This window comes from Nicotiana tabacum, chromosome 10 (assembly GCF_000715075.1).
Source record: "Nicotiana tabacum cultivar K326 chromosome 10, ASM71507v2, whole genome shotgun sequence".
NCBI classification, from domain to species: Eukaryota; Viridiplantae; Streptophyta; class Magnoliopsida; order Solanales; family Solanaceae; genus Nicotiana; species Nicotiana tabacum.
The window spans coordinates 114788121-114809588 of NC_134089.1; the positions used below are offsets into that span (position 1 = coordinate 114788121).

Genomic DNA, 21468 nt, shown 5'->3' on the forward strand with positions numbered 1-21468 from the left:
GTATATTGTGGGATCGTTGCTACATTTTAGTTTTTCTCATTGTTGAACTGTTCCCTTTATGCCAACATTCTTTTCTGTGGTCATTCTTTGTGAGTTGGTTCTACCGTTTCCTTGTGATTTACAGTCCCTGAATTGATTTACTTGTCTTAACTTGTATTATTGTCATTGTTGTTGTTATATATGTTGCGGTGATGTTCGATCCTTCTGTTATGATGTAACTATTGATTCTGTTGGTTGCGCTGCGTATTTACTTTGGGATTACGTAATGGTATTCTGGGAGATCCCCCTACATATTTACTTTAGGACTATGGAACGGTATCCTGGGAGATCCCCTGGATATTTACTTTGGGACTACGGATTTGGTATTTCAGGAGATCTCCCTGCACATTTGTGATTGGAACTATGGGAATGCACCCGATAGATTCTCCCAGTACTGGGTATTTACATTTGGGACTACGGATTGGTATTCCGGTAGATCCCCTGCGCATTATGATTTGGACTACGAGACGATATCCTGGGAGATCCTCTGCATGTTTATTTTGGGACTACGGACGTATTCCGAGAGATCCCCCTATATTGTATAATGAATTCAGAGCTACGAGACGGGACCCGGTAGATTCTCCTGTTGATATATCTGCATTCGGAGTTGTTAATATTCTATACTGAGGTGTCACAGGGTGACCTATACTGGAAAGATATTTACTTAAAAAGTTGTATTTGAAAAGCATTCATTTTGAAGAAATTATGTTTGAAAGACATTTATTTAAAGAGTATATTTGTAACGACCCCAGTTTGCCCTCTGTGTACCATCGTGACGACACCTAGTCTTCTATGACTAGGTAAGCCTAAATTGTGGAATAAAAACAATTTAAAATAGAATAGAGTGATATAACAACGTTTAAAAGTGTCGCTTGGCATACACAATATAAATTCTTGAAACCAATACAGTTTTCCGAAAACCCGGAAACCCACGAATCACAAGCTAAGGATCACTACATAGTGCTCTAACTCCAGAATAAAGGATCACTACATAGTGCTCTAACTCCAGAATAGTCTAAAACAAAATAAATACAGAAGGGCTGTAACTATAAGAGAGAATGGAGAGTGACTCCTCGATCTGCGGACGCGGCAGAAATACCTCGAAGTCTCCGACGGTCGCCTCGTCTCAAGGATGGTAAGTCTGAGTCGAAGTATCTGGATCTGCACATGAAAAACATGCGCAGAAAGGGCATGAGTACACCACAGCAGTACTCAGTAAGTGCCAAGCCTAACCTCGATCGGGTAGTGACGAGGAAATGTCAGGGCCCTACTGAGGTTAAATAATATAGAAATGACAGAATAAGATAAATACTACAATTGAGAATCTACAGTAACGATACGATACAGGATAATAAGGAATTCAATAACCGAAACCGAGATAAAGGAAAAATACAAGGAAATACAACTCAAAACAAGGATGATAACCGGGGATCTCTTAGTATCATCAATATATATGCCGGGGATCTCTTGGTATCCCGAGGATCTCTTGGTATCCTCAACGTATACAAGGGATCTCTTGGTATCCCGAGGATCTCTTGGTATGCTCAATATACATGCCAGGGATCTCTCGGTATCCCGCACCTAAGTACAAATCATAAATACGTACAGGGAATTTCCCGGGATGCCGTCCCGTAGTCCCAAAGTAAAACACACCGCAGCAACACAAGAATACTCAATTAAGCTCAATTTCATAACAAGTAAACAGGTAATTCTAATCTAACATGCTTCACATAGTTCAATTAAGGCAGTTTAAGCAAATAAACAGTTAAGTCAATTAGACATGTTTTTTCTAAGCTAACAACATGTTTAAATTGCAAGTAAAATGAAACAGGAAAAGGAATACAATTGAAATTACTTAAAGAAAACGGGATTTTCAACAATTAGCTCAAGTACGCACTCGTCACCTCACATACAAGGCATTTCAAATATTATATTTACCAAATCTTAAGGGGAAGGTCCCCCACACAAGGTTAGACAAGACACTTACCTCGAACTGGCTCAATAATCAATCTGAAACCGCGCTCTTGCCACGAGTACTCGACTCCAAATGGCCCAAATCTATTCAATTCAATTGCATAACGTAAATAACACTTCAAGTAGCTGATTCTACAAAGAAATTCTAAGCTAATACGCGAAGTTAGGTAAAATGACCAAAACGCCCCTCGGGAAATACTCAGAATCGGGTAAAATCTATATTTTCAGAATACTCATACTCTCATGAGTTCATGCATACCAAAATTATCCAAATCTAAGGTAAATTCCCAATCAAAAGTCGAATTTTAGGTCTAAGAACTTTCTTCCAACTTTTCCACAATTTTCATCTCCAATCCGAAATTAAATAATGAAACTAACTATAGATTGATGGAATATAACTAAAAGGGTTAAAGAGTTGTTACCCACTGATCTTCTCTTCAATTTCCTCTCAAAATCGCCCTCTCCCGAGATCTAAATCGAATTTCCAACTTTTGAAACTAAATCCTCGAAATTTCATATTTCTGCTAAGCTATTACCGCATCTGTGGTCCCGTTTTTGTGGACCAATGGTCGCACCTACGAACATTCACTTATGACTAGCTTCCGCATCTGCGACTTCCCATCCGCAGATGCATTACCGCTCCTGTGGAAAACCTACTGCTTCTTCCGCTCCTGCTGAACCTCCCCTTTTCCGCTTCTGCGATTGATCCTCTGCTTCTGCGGCTCTGCACCTACGGTCCCACACTTGTAGGTGCGGTTATGACAGAAAACCAGCTGAAGCTGCAACTCCAAACTCCAAAAATCATTCCGTCAACCATCCGAAATCATCACGAGGCCTCCGGGACCTCAACCAAAAGCACCAACAAGTCTAATACCACTGTCCAAACGTATACCAATCCTTAAAACGGCTAAAACAACATCGAAACAATGAATCAACCACGGATTCAAGCCTAAGAACTCCAAAACTCTAGAAATACGCTTTCGATCAAAAAGTCTATCAAACCTCGTCCGAATGACCTGAAATTTTGCACACACGTCACATTCAACACTGCGGACCTACTCCAACTTCTGGAATTCCATTCCAACCCTCGGAACAAAATCTCACTATCAAACCGGAAAACATCAAAATTCGACTTTCGGCATTCCATGCCTAAATTAGCAACCGACCTCCAAAACACAATCCGAACACGCCCCTGAGCACGAAATAGCCCAACGGAGCTAAAGATACCATCGGATTTCCATTTCGAGGCTGTCTTCACACCGTTCCAACTACAGTCAAATTTCCAATACTTAAGCTCTCATTTAGGGACTAAGTGTCCCAAAACTCTCCGAAACGCAAACCGAACATCCCGGCAAATCAAAATAGCAGAAATAAACACGGGGAAAGCAGTTAATAGGGGATCGGGGCATAAATTCTTAAGACGACCGGTCGGGTCATCACATCCTCCTACACTTAAACATTCCTTCATCTTCAAACGAGCATAGAGACATACCTGAAGTAGTGAAAAGATGAGGGTAACGGTTGCACATATCCTGCTAGGTCTCCTAGGTCGCCTCCTCAACCAGCTGACCCTACCACTAAACCTTCACTGATGCAATGTTCTTTGACCTCAATTTTCTAACCTGCCTGTCCAATATTGCCACTGGCTCCTCAACATAGGATAGATCCTTGTCCAACTGGACTGAACTGAAATCCAACACGTGCGACGGATCACCGTGATACCTCCGAAGCATCGAGACATGAAATACTGGATGAACTCCTGCCAAGTTGGGAGGTAAGGCAAGCTCGTAAGCAACCTCCCCAACACGCCTCAATATCTCAAAAGGGCCAATGAACCTCAGACTCAACTTTCCCTTCTTCCCAAATCTCATAACGTCCTTCATAGGCGAAACCCAAAATAGAACTCGCTCTCCAACCATATAGGAAATATCACGAACCTTCCTGTCCCCGTAGCTCTTCTGTCTGGACTGGGCTGTACGGAGTCTATCCTGAATCACCTTGACCAACTCTGTGCCCAATAATTTAGCCTCACCCAGCTCAAACCAACCCACCGGGGAGCTACACCGCCTACCATATAAAGCCTTGTATGGTGCCATCTGAATGCTGGACTGAAAGTTGTTGTTGTAGGCAAACTCCGCTAATGGCAAGAACTGATCCCAAGACCCTACAAACTCAATCACACATGCACAGAGCATATCCTCAAGAATCTGAATAGTGCACTCGGACTGTCCGTCCGTTTGAGGGAGAAATGTTGTACTCAACTCCACCCGAGTACCCAACTCATGCTGAACAGCTCTACAGAATCGTGATGTGAACTGAGTACCTCTATCTAAATTGATGGAAATCAGAATACCACGTAGACGAACAATCTCCCGGATATAGATCCCCGCCAACCGCTACGAGGAATAAGTAGTACACACAGGAATAAAGTGAGCAGACTTGGTCAACCGATCCACAATCACCCAAATAGCATCGAACTTCCTCAACGTCCGTGGGAGGCCAACTACAAAGTCCATGGTGATCCGCTCCCACTTTCACTCTGGAATCTCTATCTGCTGATGCAACTCACCTGGCCTCTGGTGCTCGTATTTCACCTATTGACTGTTAAGGCACCAAGCTACAAATCCAACTATATCTTTCTTCATCCGCCTCCACCAGTAGTGCTGCCTCAAAATCTTGATATATCTTCGCGGCACCCAGATGAATGGAATACCGCGAGCTATGGGCCTCTTCCAGAATCACTCCCAAAGCCCATCAACATTCGGTACACAAATCCGACCCTACATCCTCAATACACCATCATCACCAATAGTCACATCTTTGGCATTAGCATGCTGAACCCTTTCCTTGAGGACAAGCAAATGAGGGTCATCATACTGGCGCTACCTAACACAATCAAATAGGGAAGACCGAGAAACCACGCAAGCTAGAACCCGACTGGGCTCCGAAAGATACAATCTCACAAACTAGCTGGCCAAGGCCTGAACATCCATCGCTATAGGCCTCTCCGATGCTGGTAAATAAGCCAAACTCCCCAAACTCTTTGCCTGATGACTCAGGGCATCGGCCACCACATTGGCCTTGCCCGGGTAATACAAAATAGTGATATCATAATCCTTCAACAACTCTAACCATCTCCTCGGGCTCAAATTTAGATCCTTTTGCTTGAATAGGTGCTGCAAGCTCCGATGGTCAGTATAAATCTCTCAAGGAACCCCATATAAATAATGGTTCCAGATCTTTAGGGCATGAACAATGGAAGCTAACTCAATGTCGTGGATAGGTTAATTTTTCTCATGTACCTTCAACTTCCTGGACACGTAGGCAATCACCCTACCGTCCTGCATCAACACCGCTCTTTGGCCAATCCTCGAGGCATCACAATAAACTGTATAAGTCCCCAAACCTGTAGGCAGTATCAACATTGGGGCTGTAGTCAGAGCTGTCTTGAGCTTCTGAAAGCTCGCCTCACACTCCTCCGTCCACTGGAACGGAGCACCCTACTAGGTCAACCTAGTCATAGGGGCTACAAGTGATGAAAACCCCTCCATAAAGCAATGGTAGTAACCTGCCAAGCCAAGGAAACTACAGATCTCTATATCTAAGGATGGACTGGGCCAACTCTGCACAACCTCTATTTTCTTCGGATCCACCTGAATACCCTCACTCGATACCACATGGCCTAGGAATGCCACGGAATCCAACCAAAACTCACATTTCGAGAACTTAGCATATAATTTCTTCTCTCTCAAAGTCTGAAGCACAGTGCTCTGGTGCTTCTCATGATCTTCCCGACTCCAGGAATACACCAAAATATCATCAATAAAGACAATGAAAAACGAGTCAAGATACGGCCGGAACACACTTTGCATCAGATGCATAAAGGCTACTGAGGCATTAGTCAGCCTAAATGACATGACAAGGAATTCGTAGTGACCATACCGAGTCCTAAAAGTAGTCTTCAGTATATCTGGCTCCTGAAACTTCAACTGATGGTAACCTGAATGCAAGTCAATCCTAGAAAACACCCGTGCACCTGAAGTTGGTCAAACAGATCATCAGTAAGAGGCAAAGGATAACGGTTCTTCACTGTAATCTTGTTCAGCTGGCGATAATCAATGCACATAAGCATAGAACTATCATTTTTCTTCACAAACAAGACAAGAGCACCCCAAGGTAATACACTGGTCCGAATAAAACCCTTATCAAGCAATTCCTGTAACTGATCCTTCAAATCCTTCAACTCAGGATGAGTTATACGATACGAAGGAATAGAAATGGGATGGGTTCTCGGCAACAGATCAATGCCAAAATCAATATCTCTATCAGGCAGCATGCCTGGATAATCAGCTAGAAACACATCCTGTACTACTAGAACTGAATTAACTGAAGGGGTATTAATACTGACATCTATCACATAGGGTAAATACGTGTCACACCCCTTCTCAACCATATGCTGAGCTTTAAGAAAAGAAATAACTCTACTGGGAGTGATCTAAAGTACCCCTTCACTTAACACGCGGTACACCTGGCATAGCTAGCGTCACGGTTTTGGTGTGACAAACAAGAATAGCATAATGGGGCGACAACCAGTCCATGCCCAAGATATATCAAAATCTACCATGCTGAGCAACAATAAATCAGCTCTGGGCTCAAAACCACTAAGAGCAACCAAACACTATCAATAAATGCACTCCACAACAAGAGAATCTCCCATAGGAGTAGAAACATAAACAAGGAAACATAAAGAATCTCGAGGTACACCCAAATGCAGAGCAAAATAAGAAGACACATAAGAGTAAGTGGAGCCTGGATCGAATAGAATCGATGCATCTCTGTGACAAACCGGTATAATACTTGTGATGATAGAATCGGAAGCAACAGCCTTGGTACTGGCAGGAAGGGCATAGTATCTGGCCTGGCCTCCCTCTCTAGGGTGAGCTCTACCTCCCTGACCTCCACCTCTAGCTGGTTGAGCAGGTGGGGTAGCAACTGGAGCTATAACCATAGCCTGAGAGCTCTGCAGGGCACGTTGTGGTTGAGAAATCTGTGGAGGTGCACGCCTCCCAAGTCTAGTGCAATCCCTCACCACATAGCGTGTGTCAACACACTCAAAACATGCTCTGGGAGGACGTGGTGGCTATGACTGGCTTGGGCCAGGTCGGTTGGACTGACCTCTGAAAGCTCCCCGCATATGAGGTGTGTTAGATACCAGAGGTGCATAATAAGGCTCCTGAGGTCTAGGAGGAGCTAAAATACTATTGGCTGCTAGAAGAGCTGAATCAACGGGGCGACTCATATAACCCCTACCATGACGACCTACAGCTGGGTCATGGGCACTAGGGAAATGGCTCGAATCTAGAGACCTCTTGGACTCCCTCTCCTCTATCTCCCTAGAATGCATACCCTTAATCCTCCTAGCAATGCTCACCACCTGCTGATAGGAAATATCCAATGCCAACTCACGAGCCATGCTAGACCTGATGCTGGGAATAAGGCCCTCAATAAACCGATGAACCCTCTCGCGAACAATAGAAACCAAGGCTGGTGCATGCTTAGCCAAACTGGTGTAACGGACAACATACTCTGAGATAGTCATAGCACCCTGGCGCAAATGCTCAAACTCTGCATGCCATGCGTCTCTGAGGCTCTGAGGAACGTACTCTCTCAGGAACAGACCTGAAAATTGAGTTCAAGTCAGTAAAGCAGCCTCATAGGTGCGCCACCACTCATATGCAGCTCCTCGAAGCTGGAAGGTAGTGAAGGAAACCCCGCTCGATCCTGATACACCCATGGTACGGAGAATGCAGTAACTCTTACTAGAAATCCTAGAGCATCATTCAATGCTAGACCACTGAATACAGGATGCTTGTACTTCTTGAACCTCTCAAGCCTCAGCTGCTCATCCTCGGAAGCCGCTTCCCTATCCTCAAGCTGATCTCGGACTACAGGATGTACATAAATCATCTCAAGGACCTGCTCAACATGCACTTGCTTCCTAAGTGTGCGGGTGGCGTGAGTTTGTGCTTCTCCCCCAGCCTGAGATGTAGCTACAATAAGGGGAAGCAACCCTGCCTGAGCCAAAGTGGTGTACATACTCATGAACTGTGCCAATCTCCTGAAGTGCTAGAGTAGTAGTAGCAGTAGGCATATCAGGTGCCTGGACTCTGGTTGGATCTTCTGGTGGTACCTCAGCTGCAGCTCACACAGGTGCTCTGGCTGCACATGTGCGCGTCCTCGGCCTCTACCCCGGCCCCAGCCTCTGACGACTATAGTAGGGGGCACGGGTGACTGATCATCGCGGGTAGTGCGTGTCCTCACCATCTATGAGAGAATAGAAGATAGAAGTTTAGAATTGTGATGTCAAAATATCGTACGACAAGGAAATCAAATGAAGTGGAAATTTTCCTAACAGTTACATAGCCTCTCGTAGATAAGTACAAACGTCTCTGTACCGATTAGCGAGACTCTAATAAACCGGCTTGTGATTCATGACTCATATGAACCTAGAGCTCTAATACCAACTTGCCACGACCTCGGTTCGCCCTAAGTGAACCATCGTGATGGTGTCTAGTCTTCTACGACTAGGTAAGCCTAAATTGCGGAAGATAAACCAAAGTGCAAAATAAACAATTTAAAACAGAATAGAGTGATATAACATCGTTTAAAAGTGTCCCTTGGCATACACAATATAAATTCTCGAAACCAATTGTTCCCAAAACCCGAAAACCAACGATTCACAAGCTAAGGATCACTACATAGTGCTCTAACTCCAGAATAGTCTAAAACAAAATAAATACAGAAGCGCTATAATTATAAGAGAGAATGGAGAGAGACTCCTCGATCTGCGGACATGGCAAATATACCTCGAAGTTTCCGACGGTCGCCTCGCCTCAAGGATGGTAAGTCTGAGTCGAAGTACCTGGATCTACACATGAAAAACATGCGCAGAAAGGGAATGAGTACACCACAGCGGTACTCAGTAAGTGCCAATCCTAACCTCGGTCGGGTAGTGACGAGGAAAGGTCAGGGCCCTATTGAGGTTAAATGATATAGAAATGAGAGAACAAGATAAACAGTACAATTGAGAATCTACAGTAATGATACGATACAAGATAATAAGGAATTCAATAACTGAAACAGAGATAAAGGTAAAATATAAGGAAATACCACTCATAACAAGGATGATAACCGGGAATCTTTCAGTATCCTCAATCTATGTCGAGGATCTCTTGGTAACCCGAGGATCTCTTGGAAACCTCAATATATATATACTAGGGATCTCTTGGTATCTCGGGGATCTCTTAGTTTCCTCAATATACGTTCTAGGGATCTCTCGGTATCTCGCACCTCAGTTCAAATCATAAATACGTACAGGGGATCTCCTGGGATGTCGTCCTATAGTCCCAACGTAAAACACACCGCATCAACACAAGAATACTCAAATAAGCTCAATTTTGTACCAAGTAAACAGGTAACTCTAATCTAACATGCTTCACATAATTAAATTAAGGCAGTTTAAGTAAATAAATAGTTAAGTCAATTAGACATGCTTTTTCTAAGCTAACAGCAGTTTTAAATTGCAAGTAAAATGAAACAGGAAAAGGAACACAATTGAAATTACTTAAAGAAAACCTAATTTTCAACAATTATCTCAAGTACGCACTCGTAACCTCACGTATAAGGCATTTCAAATATTGAATATACCAAATCCTAAGGGGAAGGTCCCCCACACAAGGTTAGACAAGCTACTTACCTCGAACCGGCTCAATAATCAATCTGTAACCACGCTCTTGGCATGAGTACTTGACTCCAAATGGCCCAAATCTATTCAATTCAATTGCATAAAGTAAATAACACTTCAAGTAACTAATTTTACAAAGAAATTCTAAGCTAATACGCGAAATTAGGTAAAATGACCAAAACGTCCCTTGGGCCCACGTCTTGGAATCGGGTAAAATCTATATTTTCAGAATCATCATACTCTCACGAGTCCATGCATACAAAAATTATCCAAATCTAACGTCAAATTCCCAATCAAAAGTCGAATTTTAAGTCTAAGAACTTTCTTCCAACTTTTCCCCAATTTTTATCTCCAATCCGAAATTAAATGATGAAACTAACTATATATTGATGGAATATAACTATAAAGGATTAATGAATTGTTACCCACTGATCTCCACTTCAATTTCCTCTCAAAATCGCCTCTCCCGAGCTCCAAAATCGAATTTTCAACTTTTGAAACTAAACCCTCAAAATTTCATATTTTTGGCCAGTTATTACCGCATCTGTGGTCCCACTTTTGTGGACCAATTGTCGCACCTACGACCTTTCACTTAAGACTAGATTCCGCATCTGCGACTCCCCATCCGTAGATGCGGTACCGCTCCTGCAGAAAACCTACCACTTCTGTCGCTCCTGCTGAACCTCCCCATTTTCTCTTCTGCAGCTCTGCACCTGCGGTCCTACACTTGCAGGTGCGGTTATGACATAAAACCATCTAAAGCTACAACTCCAAACTCCAAAAATCCTTTCGTCAACCATCCGAAATCATTATGAGACCCCCTGACCCGACCGGTCGTTTTGAAATTTAGTGCATCATTTAGCAGTTTGAGGCCATGAGCGGCTCCATTTCAAGTATTATGACTTGTACACATGCTCGAAATTGAATTCCGGGGAATTCGGAGTTGATTTGGAAAGAGAATTCTCATTTCGGAAGCTTTAAGATGAAATAATTAACTAAGATTGGAATTTTGAGTAAATGACCTTGGAATTGGGATTCAAAGGTTCCAGCAGGTTTGTATGGTGATTTCGGACTAGGGCGTATGTTCGGACCAGGTTTTGGAATACCCGGGAACATTTCAGCACCTATTGTGGAAGTTAACATTTTTGGAAGAATTTCCGTAAGTTTGGGTTGAAGTGCATTTCAGTGTTATCAATGTCTTTTTGGGGTTCCGAGTCTGGGAATAGCTCCATATGGTGATTCTGGTGTTGGGAGCGTGATCGAAAGTGAATTCGGAGGTCTGTGTGTCATTTTAGAGTCATTTGGCTAAAGATAGAAAGTTGAAGGCTTATGAGAAGTTTGAGCGGAAGTGGACTTTTTGATATCGGGATCGGAATCTGATTCCTGAAATTAGAGTAGGTCCGTAATGTCGAATATGACTTGTGTGCAAAATTTGAGGTCAATCGGACGTGATTTGATAGGTTTAAGCGCCGAAAGTAGAAGCTTGAAATGTTAGAGTTCATTAAGCTTGAATTGGAGTGTGATTCATGGTTTTAGAGTTGTTTGATATGATTTGAGGCCTCGAGCAAGTCCGTAATGTATTTTGGGACTGGTTGGCATGATTGGTTGGGGTCTCGAGGGCCTCGGTGGATTTCGGGTGGTGAACGGATCGAATTGGAACAAGGATGAAGATCTGAAGTTACTGGTTGCTGGTGTAACCATACCTGCAACCCAAGTCTCGCAGGTGCGGAGTCACAGAAGCGGCCAAAAGAGCACAGATGTGGTGGTGAAGGGTGAAGGCTCGGACCACAGATGCGGTCAGGTCACTGTAGAAGTGGGACCGCACCTGCGGTAGAGAGGACGTAGAAGCAGAAAGGGCACCCGGTGAGAAACCGCATAAGCGGGTATGTGGTCGCACCTGCGGAGCCGCAGAAGCGGTCAAGGGAAGGATTCAGGATTTATGCCTTGTATAGATGCGGGCTTCAAGGGAAGTGATTCTGCCGGGTGCTTCGTCGAGAGGGTATTCATATGCTAGAAGATTCATGGAGTTGATTATATTCAGGGCCAAGTCAGAGCGGGTGGCTCTCAACAATGGTTCTAGTGGATTCATAGGGGTAAAAATGTGGTGCCTAATGATTTCGAGCCTATAGGTACGGTTAAGAATCAAGCTTTATAGCAGTTTATGAGAAGATGCCCAGAATGTTCTATAATGTTTTGACTTGCAGTGTAGCATTTGGGAGGTATGAAATGGTTCGTGGGATTTGAGACGGCATGGTCTCGTGATTCAAAGTCACTCGGGATGAGTGCGAATGGAGTGTGTTATGTGTCGAATGGAGTTATTTCTAAGGCAACCAAGGATAAATTGGAAGAAGATAGATTGGTTATCCATATTTGAATTGGCATGTTGGTGGTAGTGATCAGCTCCTGCAGCATGATCAAGTTATGCAAGTGATTTGTGACGATACGTATGAGGCTTGTCGTCCGCCGTAATTGATATTATTCAGAGGTATTCTACTATTATGGCCTATCATGTTTAGGCGGATCCCGGTTATGAGAATTCACCTGTGTGTTGCTACGGTTCTCCTGAAGTGAGTTAAGTGAATTTTTTTTATATGATGATATGTTAATCTATTAGTAGTTCTGGAGTTATGATGAAAGTCGTGTAGTATATTGGCATGTTGGGTGCAGTGAGTGGTATGGAATTTGAAGTGAGGATCAAGGTTGCAGTTCGTTGTTGCCAAGGATGTCACAAGCTCAGACGAGCAGGAAAGGGACATGTTCGTTTTAATAGAATGAAATCTATCTCCTTTTGTCTGATAAGATTTCACCTAGACAAAAAAATTCTTGTGATATTTGCCCAATGGAAAGATAACAGAGATTGTCATTCTTTGACAGCTCTATTCATTCCTCTACCCCTTTCAATCTTGTTCATATTGACATCTGGGGTCAATACAATACTCAGACCTATAATGGGTTCAGGTATTTTTTAACCTTGGTGGATGATTTTTCTAGAGTCACTTGGACTCACCTATTGTCATGCAAGAGCAATGCCCTTTCTGTGCTTAAGGCTTTTCATGCAATGGTGAAAGTTCATTTTAACTCAACTGTCGAGTCTTTTAGGTCTGATAATGCCTATGAGCTAAGTTCTAGCTCTGAAGCCCAACAATTTTTTTCTGCCAATGGCATTCTCCATCAGACTAGTATCCCTCACACTCCCCAACAAAATGGAGTGGTTGAAAGAAAACACAAACACTTATTGGAATTGTCTAAGGCTCTTTTGTTTCAATCTAAACTTCCCCTTAAGTATTGGGGTGGCTGTGTTCTCACAGCCACTTATTTGATTAATAGGTTACCTTCCACTGTTCTTTATAACCTTTCTCCATTTGAAAAACTACATGACTATCCCCCTTCCTTTGATCATTTAAGGTCTTTTGGATGACTTTTCTATGACACTAGTCCCAAGCATGGCAGGGATAAATTCAAACCTAACGCCATCTCTTGTGTGTTTTTGGGATACCCCTGTGGGAAGAAGGGTTATAAGTTTCTTAATCTTTTTACTCATTCTATATTCTTTTTTAGGGATGTGTTCTTTCATGAACACATCTTTCCTTACTACCTTCCTCCTTCCTCTTCTTTCCCTTCTCCTCCCACTGATTTTGTTGACTCTGATCTCTCTCCTGTTGCCTCTCTTCCCCAGCACCTTGTGCCTCTTGTCCCTTGATACCTCCTAACACTTCTTCTACACCCACCTCTTCTCCTCCTCCTCCTTCCACTTCTGATCCCCCCTCCTCTTCCTGATATCAGGAGATCAAGCAGAGTTGTTAACCCACCTGTCTACCTATCAGATTATGTTTGCTCCTCTATTATCCCATCCCCTTCCCCACCTGTCTCTCTTAATCACAAGGTTTCTACCTCTGATTTGCACATGCTTGAGCCTCAATATTACCAGCAGGCTGCATCTTATCCTTCTTGGAAAAAGGTCATGCTACAGGAATTCCAGGCTCTTGAGGCTAATCATACATAGGATATTGTCCCCATACCTTCTCATAAGAAGTCCATTCCCTGCAAGTGGGTATATAAGATTAAGCAGAGGTCTGATGTCTCCATTGAGAGATACAAAGTCAGGCTTGTCATTAGGAGTGATACTCAGAAGGAGGGTATTGATTATACTGAGACTTTCTCTTCAGTTGTCAAGCTCACTATTGTTAAGTGTCTGCTCTCTTTGATTGTCAAAAGACATTGGACTGTTTTTCATCTTGATTTCCATAATGCCTTCCTTAATGGGGATCTCCATGAGGAAGTGTATATGAGAATCCCTCCTGGTCTTCAGATCTCTTCCTCTTCTTCTTCCACTGCTTTTCCTTTGGTTTGCAAACTCAGGAAGTCTTTATCTGGCCTTAAGCAGGCTTCCAGGCAGTGGTTTTCTAAGTTGTCTGATGCCTTGCTCTCAAGAGGCTACATTGCCAGCAAGAATGATTACTCCTTATTCACCAAGTCTTCTAGTGCTTCTTTAGTCATCCTTGTGGTCTATGTGGATGACATTCTTCTTGCTAGTTCTGATATTGATGAAATGACTGCTTTAAAACAGTTCCTGGATGATCAATTTAAGATCAAAAACCTTGGTTTTGTCCATTATTTTTTGGGTCTTGAAGTTTCCTCGCATTCTGATGGTTATGTTCTGCATCAACACAAGTATACTTCAGACTTGTTGGAGGAATTCAAGTGTTCTCATCTTTCTCCTATTTCCATCCCTTTGGATCCTTCTGTTAAGTTGACAGTTGACATGGGTGACCTTCTTCCAGACCCTAGTCTTTACAGAAGACTAGTTGGCAAGCTGAACTTCTTGCAACATACCCGACCTGATATTGCTTATTTTGTTCAGCATTTGAGTCAATTTCTACAGACTCCCAAGGTTCCTCATATGTTAGCTGCCCTGCATGTCTTGAGATAAATTATGACTGCTCCTGCTCAGGGGGGTCTATTGTCCAATACATCTGATTTTTCTCTTGTTGCTTTCTTTGATTCTGACTAGGCCACTTGTGCTTTCTCAAGGAGATTTATCACTGGTTTTTCTATTACCCTTGGTGGTTGCCTCATTTCTTGGAAGAGTAAGAAACAACCTACTATTTTCCTTTCCTCTGCTAAAGCAAAGTATAGGGCTTTGAGGAAGATAATGGCTGAAGTATCTTGGCTTGTTTAACTTCTTGGTGATCTTGGGCTTTCTATTACTGCTCCTGTACCTGTGTTTTGTGACATCCAGGTTGCTTTACATATTGCAAATAACCCTGTCTTTCATGAGCGTACGAAGCACATTGAGGTGGATTGCTATTATGTCCGCAATTGTCTCTCTTCTAGCCTGATTTCTCTTTAGTTTGTTTGTAGTTCTGATCAACTGGCAAACATTATGACTAAAGCCTTGCATGGTCCTCTTCATCATTCTATCTTGGGCAAGCTAGGAGTGTTTTCACCCTCCATCTTGAGAGGGGGTGTCAATGGGAGCCCAACTTCAGGCCTAACAACAGCTGATGCCCAGCAGCCCAATTAATTATACAACAACTTTCTTTTATTATAGTTTAGTCCATGTAATTGTTATTAATACCTCATGTATATATAGTGATAGAATAGTCTAGAAAGACGGTGATTCATTTCTATATTTTCAGAGACAACATCAATGAAATAAAAACACTCTCTTCTCTTTCTATTTTTTAGGGTTTCTTTTCTATAAAATTCTTCTCGTAGCTCGATTTTCTACCATTAACAGACCAAAAGTTTTAAAAGACTTCTTTCTTTTCTTAAACTTTGTGCCGAGTCAAACTACCTCATCTAAATTGAAACGGAAGGAGTAAAATATTTCCGTCGTACCAAGCATATCAAAATGTGACAACAGTAAAAATGAGAACGATAACAATCATAATCTATTGGAAAAAATAGTTTTTTGGGGCCTAGTACCATAAAATATTCTCGCTAATTAGTCATTAGATATAACCCTAAGCCTTAGTGCAGTCTATATAAATATAACCATGAATGTTAGGAGACTCACTGGTTCACAGAAAGGACAACTTGGATTTGTGCTTTGTATCATTATTTAGGAATAATTAAATTGTGAAAATATAAAGTTCACTACTAGAAAATAGCGATTTTTTGACTGCCAAAACGGTCGCAAAGCGGTCAGAAAATGCTAATTTCCGACTATATTCAGACCAAAAAATCGTAGTCGCAAGATAACTGGTCTGAAACAGTTTGCGATCGAATCCGTCCGTAATTTGCGACTATTGCCGCCACAAAGTTAAAATAGAAAAACGACTAATAAATGTTGTCAACTCTCTGACTGATATGATCGTCTCTCAACTATTGGTAATTCGTGTCTCTCATGCAACAACCAATAATTCGAGTTAGGTTGCTCCAGAGTCCAGACAATCCGCATACGCAAAAGGAGAAACTCGTAAATCTCCTTTACTAGCATTATTACACATTCCCTCATCAATAACCTTGGATTCCTTTGATTTATCTTATTGAACAACCTTGAATGCAGTATACGAAAGTGACCTGAGGTGGCATTTTCGTCATCAATGATTGGGCTTCTAGCCGCCGCTTTTCTCTGTTAGGTAATGAATTGAGTATAATTGGTTTTTTTAAAAAGCTTTTTTTTTTTAAAAAAGAATTTTTAAAAGTAATGAATTGATTCCAAATCGTGCGGCCACTCGGAAGCATATCAGAGTATCCGATACCCGTACCCGTTGCCCATGGGCCATGCTCTGGTGCCTGTCGTTGCCATTGACCAGTTCAGGGGTGGGCTAGAAGCGTGCCACAATTTTAGTTTTATGAGAGTCAAATAAATATCATTATCTTCAAATATATTATATTGTCTTTTTTTCCTGCTAAATAAACTGCGTCTTTAAATTAAAATAGAAAATTTAACGAGGTTTAGTAGATAACGGAACTAATCTTGATGATTGAGTTATATGTAAGTCTATGCAGAATCTAAATCAAGCATGTAAAAAGGGTGATTCCAAAAAATATACTCCTATTTAGAGTCGGATTTAGGATTTGAATTTTTAAAATTTTTTAGGGTGATTTTAAGTTAATGATTGAGTTTACAATTTAATATTTAATATATAGTATTTAACTACGCATAAAGAGAAATAAAGAGAGCAACACTTTTGAAACTTTTGGTATTGAACAAATCTTAATATTTGTGTGACTATAAATGTATCCCCTTAAGAAAATATAAGAATATACTAATTTTTTTAAAATAAACTAATAAATAAATAGTGTTAGTCACTTTAAAATAGAGGAATATAAATATAAGTACGATATAAATGAAAAATCAACAAAATCGACCCTCGAAAAGTAAAACTTGATACAATTTTGGGAAAAATATAAGTACGATATACCTGTGTGAGGACTGCGGGAGGGGTCTCGGACTATTTCCCGGTCATGATAGGGTTGCATCAGGTGTCGACACTCAGCCCTTTTTTGTTTGTCATGTCGATGGATGTATTGACCCACCACATCCAAGAGGTGGTGTCGTGGTGCATGTTATTTGCAGACGACGTTGTTTTGATTGACGAGATGCGAGATAGTATTAACTCGGGGTTAGATGTATGGAGACAGACCCTGGAGTCTAAATGTTTCAAGCTGAGCAGAACCAAGACACAATACTTGGAGTGTAAGTTTAATGGTGCTACTCAGGGAGGGGAAGAGGAGTTGAGATTGGATTCACAAGTCATACCTAGGAGGGGAAGTTTTAAGTATCTTGAGTCTATTATACATGGGCATGGGGAGATTGATGAAGATGTCACACATCATATTGGGACGGGATTGATAAAGTGAAGACTTGCTTCCGGTGTTTTGTGTGACAAGAAGGTACCACCAAAACTTAAAGGCATGGTTTATGGAGTGGTGATCAGACCGACTATATATGTTATATGGGGCGGAGTGCTGGTTAGTCAAGAGCTCCCACGTCCAGAAGATGAAGGTAGCATATAGATAAGGATGTCGAGATGGATATGCGGGCACACTAGATTAGATAGGATTAGGAATGAAGTTATTCGGGACAAGGTGGGTGTGACCTCTATTGAGGACAAGATACAGGAAGCACTGCTTAAATGGTTTGGACATGTGAGGAGGAGAAGCACAGACGCCCCGGTAAGGAGGTGTGAGAGGTTGACATTGGAGGGCCTTAGGAGAGGTAGAGGTAGGCCGAATAAGAGTTGAGGTGAGGTGATAAGGCATGACATGGCGCAACTACAGCTGACCGAGGACGTGACCCGTGATAGGAAGTATGGAGGTCGAAGATTAGGATAGTAGGTTAAGTAGCCTAGATTATTTATATCGGCGGTGTTAGTATATACTCTCGCATTTGGTTGGTAGTAGGCTTTTTGTATTTCGATCATCTTACTATCTTATTATGTATGCTGCTTTTACTTGGGTTTTTTTGTGTTGTCCCATCTTGTTTCTTGTTATTATTGGGGTACCTATGTTTGGCTGAGCCGAGAGCTTATTGGAAACAGTCTCTCTACCTTCACAAAGTAAGGATAAAATTTGCGCACACACGATTCTCTTCCGACCTTACTAAGTGGAATTTATACCGGGTATGATGTTGTTGTTAGTAATTTTTCTTCTTCCCATTCTGGATAAGTCATAGATGTTAAATCATTCAAAGACCAGTCGTCGTTGGCGATTCTCAACTTGTAAGTAACAAAGTGACAACTTGAAAGAAAGCGATTTCTTGGTTCAGACAAAAACTATGATTGATTGCTATGGGTAAAGAGAGATCAATGATTATGTAACATAAACAAATGCTCGTACATAAATTTAATTAATTGAAACTTAAAAAAGAAAAAAAGATTTTGATGATAAGATAAAAAATAGTTTTTAAAAATTAAAATTGTATTTGAATATGCATTTTATGTAAAAAAAAAAAATTGAAGTTCTGCTATTTAAAAATTAGTCTAAACTACTTCTTGAAATTTGAAAAATTCATCTTAAAAAATTGCCCAAATACTGATATTTTTATAATCGAACAATATTTTTAATTTTTTTTAAAAATAATAAAAGAAAAACTTATGTCCCAGCTGGAGCATAATTTTCGCAATCAGCCGCCTACCCTTTTTCATCGAAATACCAAAGTCGGAAACAGTTGGCATGACTCAACTTTAAAAAAGCAAGGATCATTATCTTGTTTTACCTTCAAATCTATGGTGAATACTAAAAAAAAAAAAGTAAAAATCATAATTCGAGTATGTTGGTGTACATACAAGTATTTTTTTTTGGGTTTTCAATCGGCGTCCAGTATCAGTATTGAAGTCCGATTAAATTCGAATTCGCACCGAAAAATACTACATTAGGAGATAAAACGTTCCCTGATAATAGTTAGTAATGCAAAATTATAATATATATATATATATATATATATATATATATATATATATATATATATATATATATATATATATATATATATATATATATATATATATATATATATATGTGTGTGTGTGTGTGTGTGTGTTTTACTTTTTCAGCATTAAATTTCATATAAAAAATGCAAGAATTTTCTCATAAATTTTCCTAATGATATATGAAAAAATAAAAACTAGAAGCTAAACATCATATTAATAATGTGTTGGACTTATGTGGAGATAAAATCTCTTTGACACAGCCAAAACAATCCGTTATTGTCGTCATGTTCAAAATCAACATATTTTAAATTATTTTTAATTCACTACATATGTCAAATTTGAGACAACAAATGCATACTCTTGGTTAGGTAAATACTTACATTCATCGAATATTTATATCAACCTAAATCACATATGTCTTTATAAGCATGGCTATCAATTAATAGTAGTTAATTTAATACTTATTCTTATCTTATTTATCACTTATCTGTGATGAATTAATATAGGTTGGTATAAAAACCCGAACTCCTCGGTGACTCAGTCTCTGACAACACTTCCACATTTCTTTCGTCTTCGAATTTAAAATGGACAGTGTTTTAAGGCATATATCCACGCACAAGGTAAACTCATACTTATGCTCCTGTACACCATATGCAGACAGCACCTCAACATTGACCGGTTTTGAATTGACTACATTTGCGCCAACTTGTGCATTATAATCTTGTCAATGCAAAAATTTAAAAGATACGGATGAACAGTACTATTCATAATAACTAATTAATTATCCATCGCCATCCATCTATAAATACGGATAGCAAGAAACTAAGGATCATATCATCAAACAGCTAAAAGAAGAAATTAAACATGTCTCCTTCATTGCCTACTACACTTGTTGCCTCTCTCTTTCTTTTCTGCCAAATATTTTCTTCAATTGCCCAAGTCCCAGTTGAAAACACCTTCAAATTCGTCAATGAAGGTGAATTAGGACCTTTTGTTGTCGAATACCAAGCAGATTATCGTGTTTTCTCTGGAATTTTCACTAATCCATTCCAGTTCTGTTTTTACAACACTACCCCTAATGCATGGACACTAGCTTTGCGCATGGGTACTGTCCGTTCCGAATCTCTAATGCGTTGGGTATGGGAAGCTAATAGGGGAAATCCTGTCAAGGAAAATGCCACTTTTTCTTTAGGAACAGATGGAAATCTTGTCTTGGCAGAAGCTAATGGTCGAATTGCTTGGCAAACAAACACAGCTAAAAAAGGCGTCACTGGTTTCAAGTTGTTACCAAATGGTAACTTTGTCCTTCATAACTCAAAGGGAAAATTCATTTGGCAGAGTTTCGACCATCCCACCGACACTCTTTTAGTGGGCCAATCTCTCCGCTTGTCAGGCCCGAATAAGCTTGTGAGCCGGGCCTCCATGAAAAAGAACGTAAACGGGCCTTACAGCTTGGAAGTGAAACCGAAAATATTCGGTATCTATAACAGAACCAAGCTTGCCGTGGAATTAGCTTGGTTTGATTTCAAAAATAGCACTTTGGAATCAATAAAATTGAACAGCGGAAATCAAAGGGTGAAGTTGGACTACAGATTGGCTAAATCAACAACAAGAAATTCCCATGTTATGGCGTTCACTAAAATCAACACAACTTTAACATACCTTCGGCTAGAAATAGATGGAAATCTCAAGGCCTACACTTTCTACGAAGACAAAGAAGAAGACAGATTCCGTTGGCGCGTAACTTATAACATGCTTTAAGAATATGCTTTTGCATATCAGTAATATAGCTCTATAAGATAAGGATTTTCAATAATAAGTGGATAAAACGAGTGGTTCCACAGCTATTCCAATAGGTTAGGGATTCCTATGTAGAGCTAGAATTTTATTTCCTTTCTTTTGCTTTTTTTTTTTGGTTGAGGGTTGTATTTTATTTATGATTTCTATTTTTTTCCGATTGAAGGGTATATTTTTATTATGTTTTCTATTAATAAATGCTTTGTCAACTGTGAGATCTCGATGGCTTGTTAATTTTCTTCTTCATACTGCTCTAAGCATATAGCATGTTACTTTATAGACTTCTAAATTTAGAACTTTAGGTAAAATCTAAAGTACTAGAATTCTTGGTCCCTATTAGAAATCAAACCTGAAATTTATAGAATTGATAGATATGTGTCTTGTCAACCAAAAAGATAAGAAACGGATGATAATTTGGCCAGCAAACTCAGCACAGTATTAGAATTATTAATTATTGGCTCCGATGAGAGTGCACCCGAAACCTGAAAAGTTTGTAGCTAAAGGCTTCAATGAGAGTGCAATAATCTTTGT

The 21468-nt window shown here is 40.5% G+C and overlaps 1 protein-coding gene across 1 annotated transcript; it reads left to right on the forward strand.

Moving 5' to 3' along the window:
- Nucleotides 1-19898: 19898 nt before the first annotated feature.
- LOC107772544 (epidermis-specific secreted glycoprotein EP1-like) lies at nt 19899-21152 on the forward strand. Its single transcript, XM_016592045.2, has one exon. It carries the CDS (start codon nt 20005-20007, stop codon nt 20899-20901), a length of 897 nt encoding a protein of 298 aa, XP_016447531.2. The 5' UTR covers nt 19899-20004; the 3' UTR covers nt 20902-21152.
- Nucleotides 21153-21468: the final 316 nt, after the last annotated feature.

Coding starts and splice junctions, on each gene's coding strand:
- LOC107772544 (XM_016592045.2), top strand. CDS start 20,005: ATGTCTCCTTCATTGCCTACTACACTTGTTGCCTCTCTCTTTCTTTTC.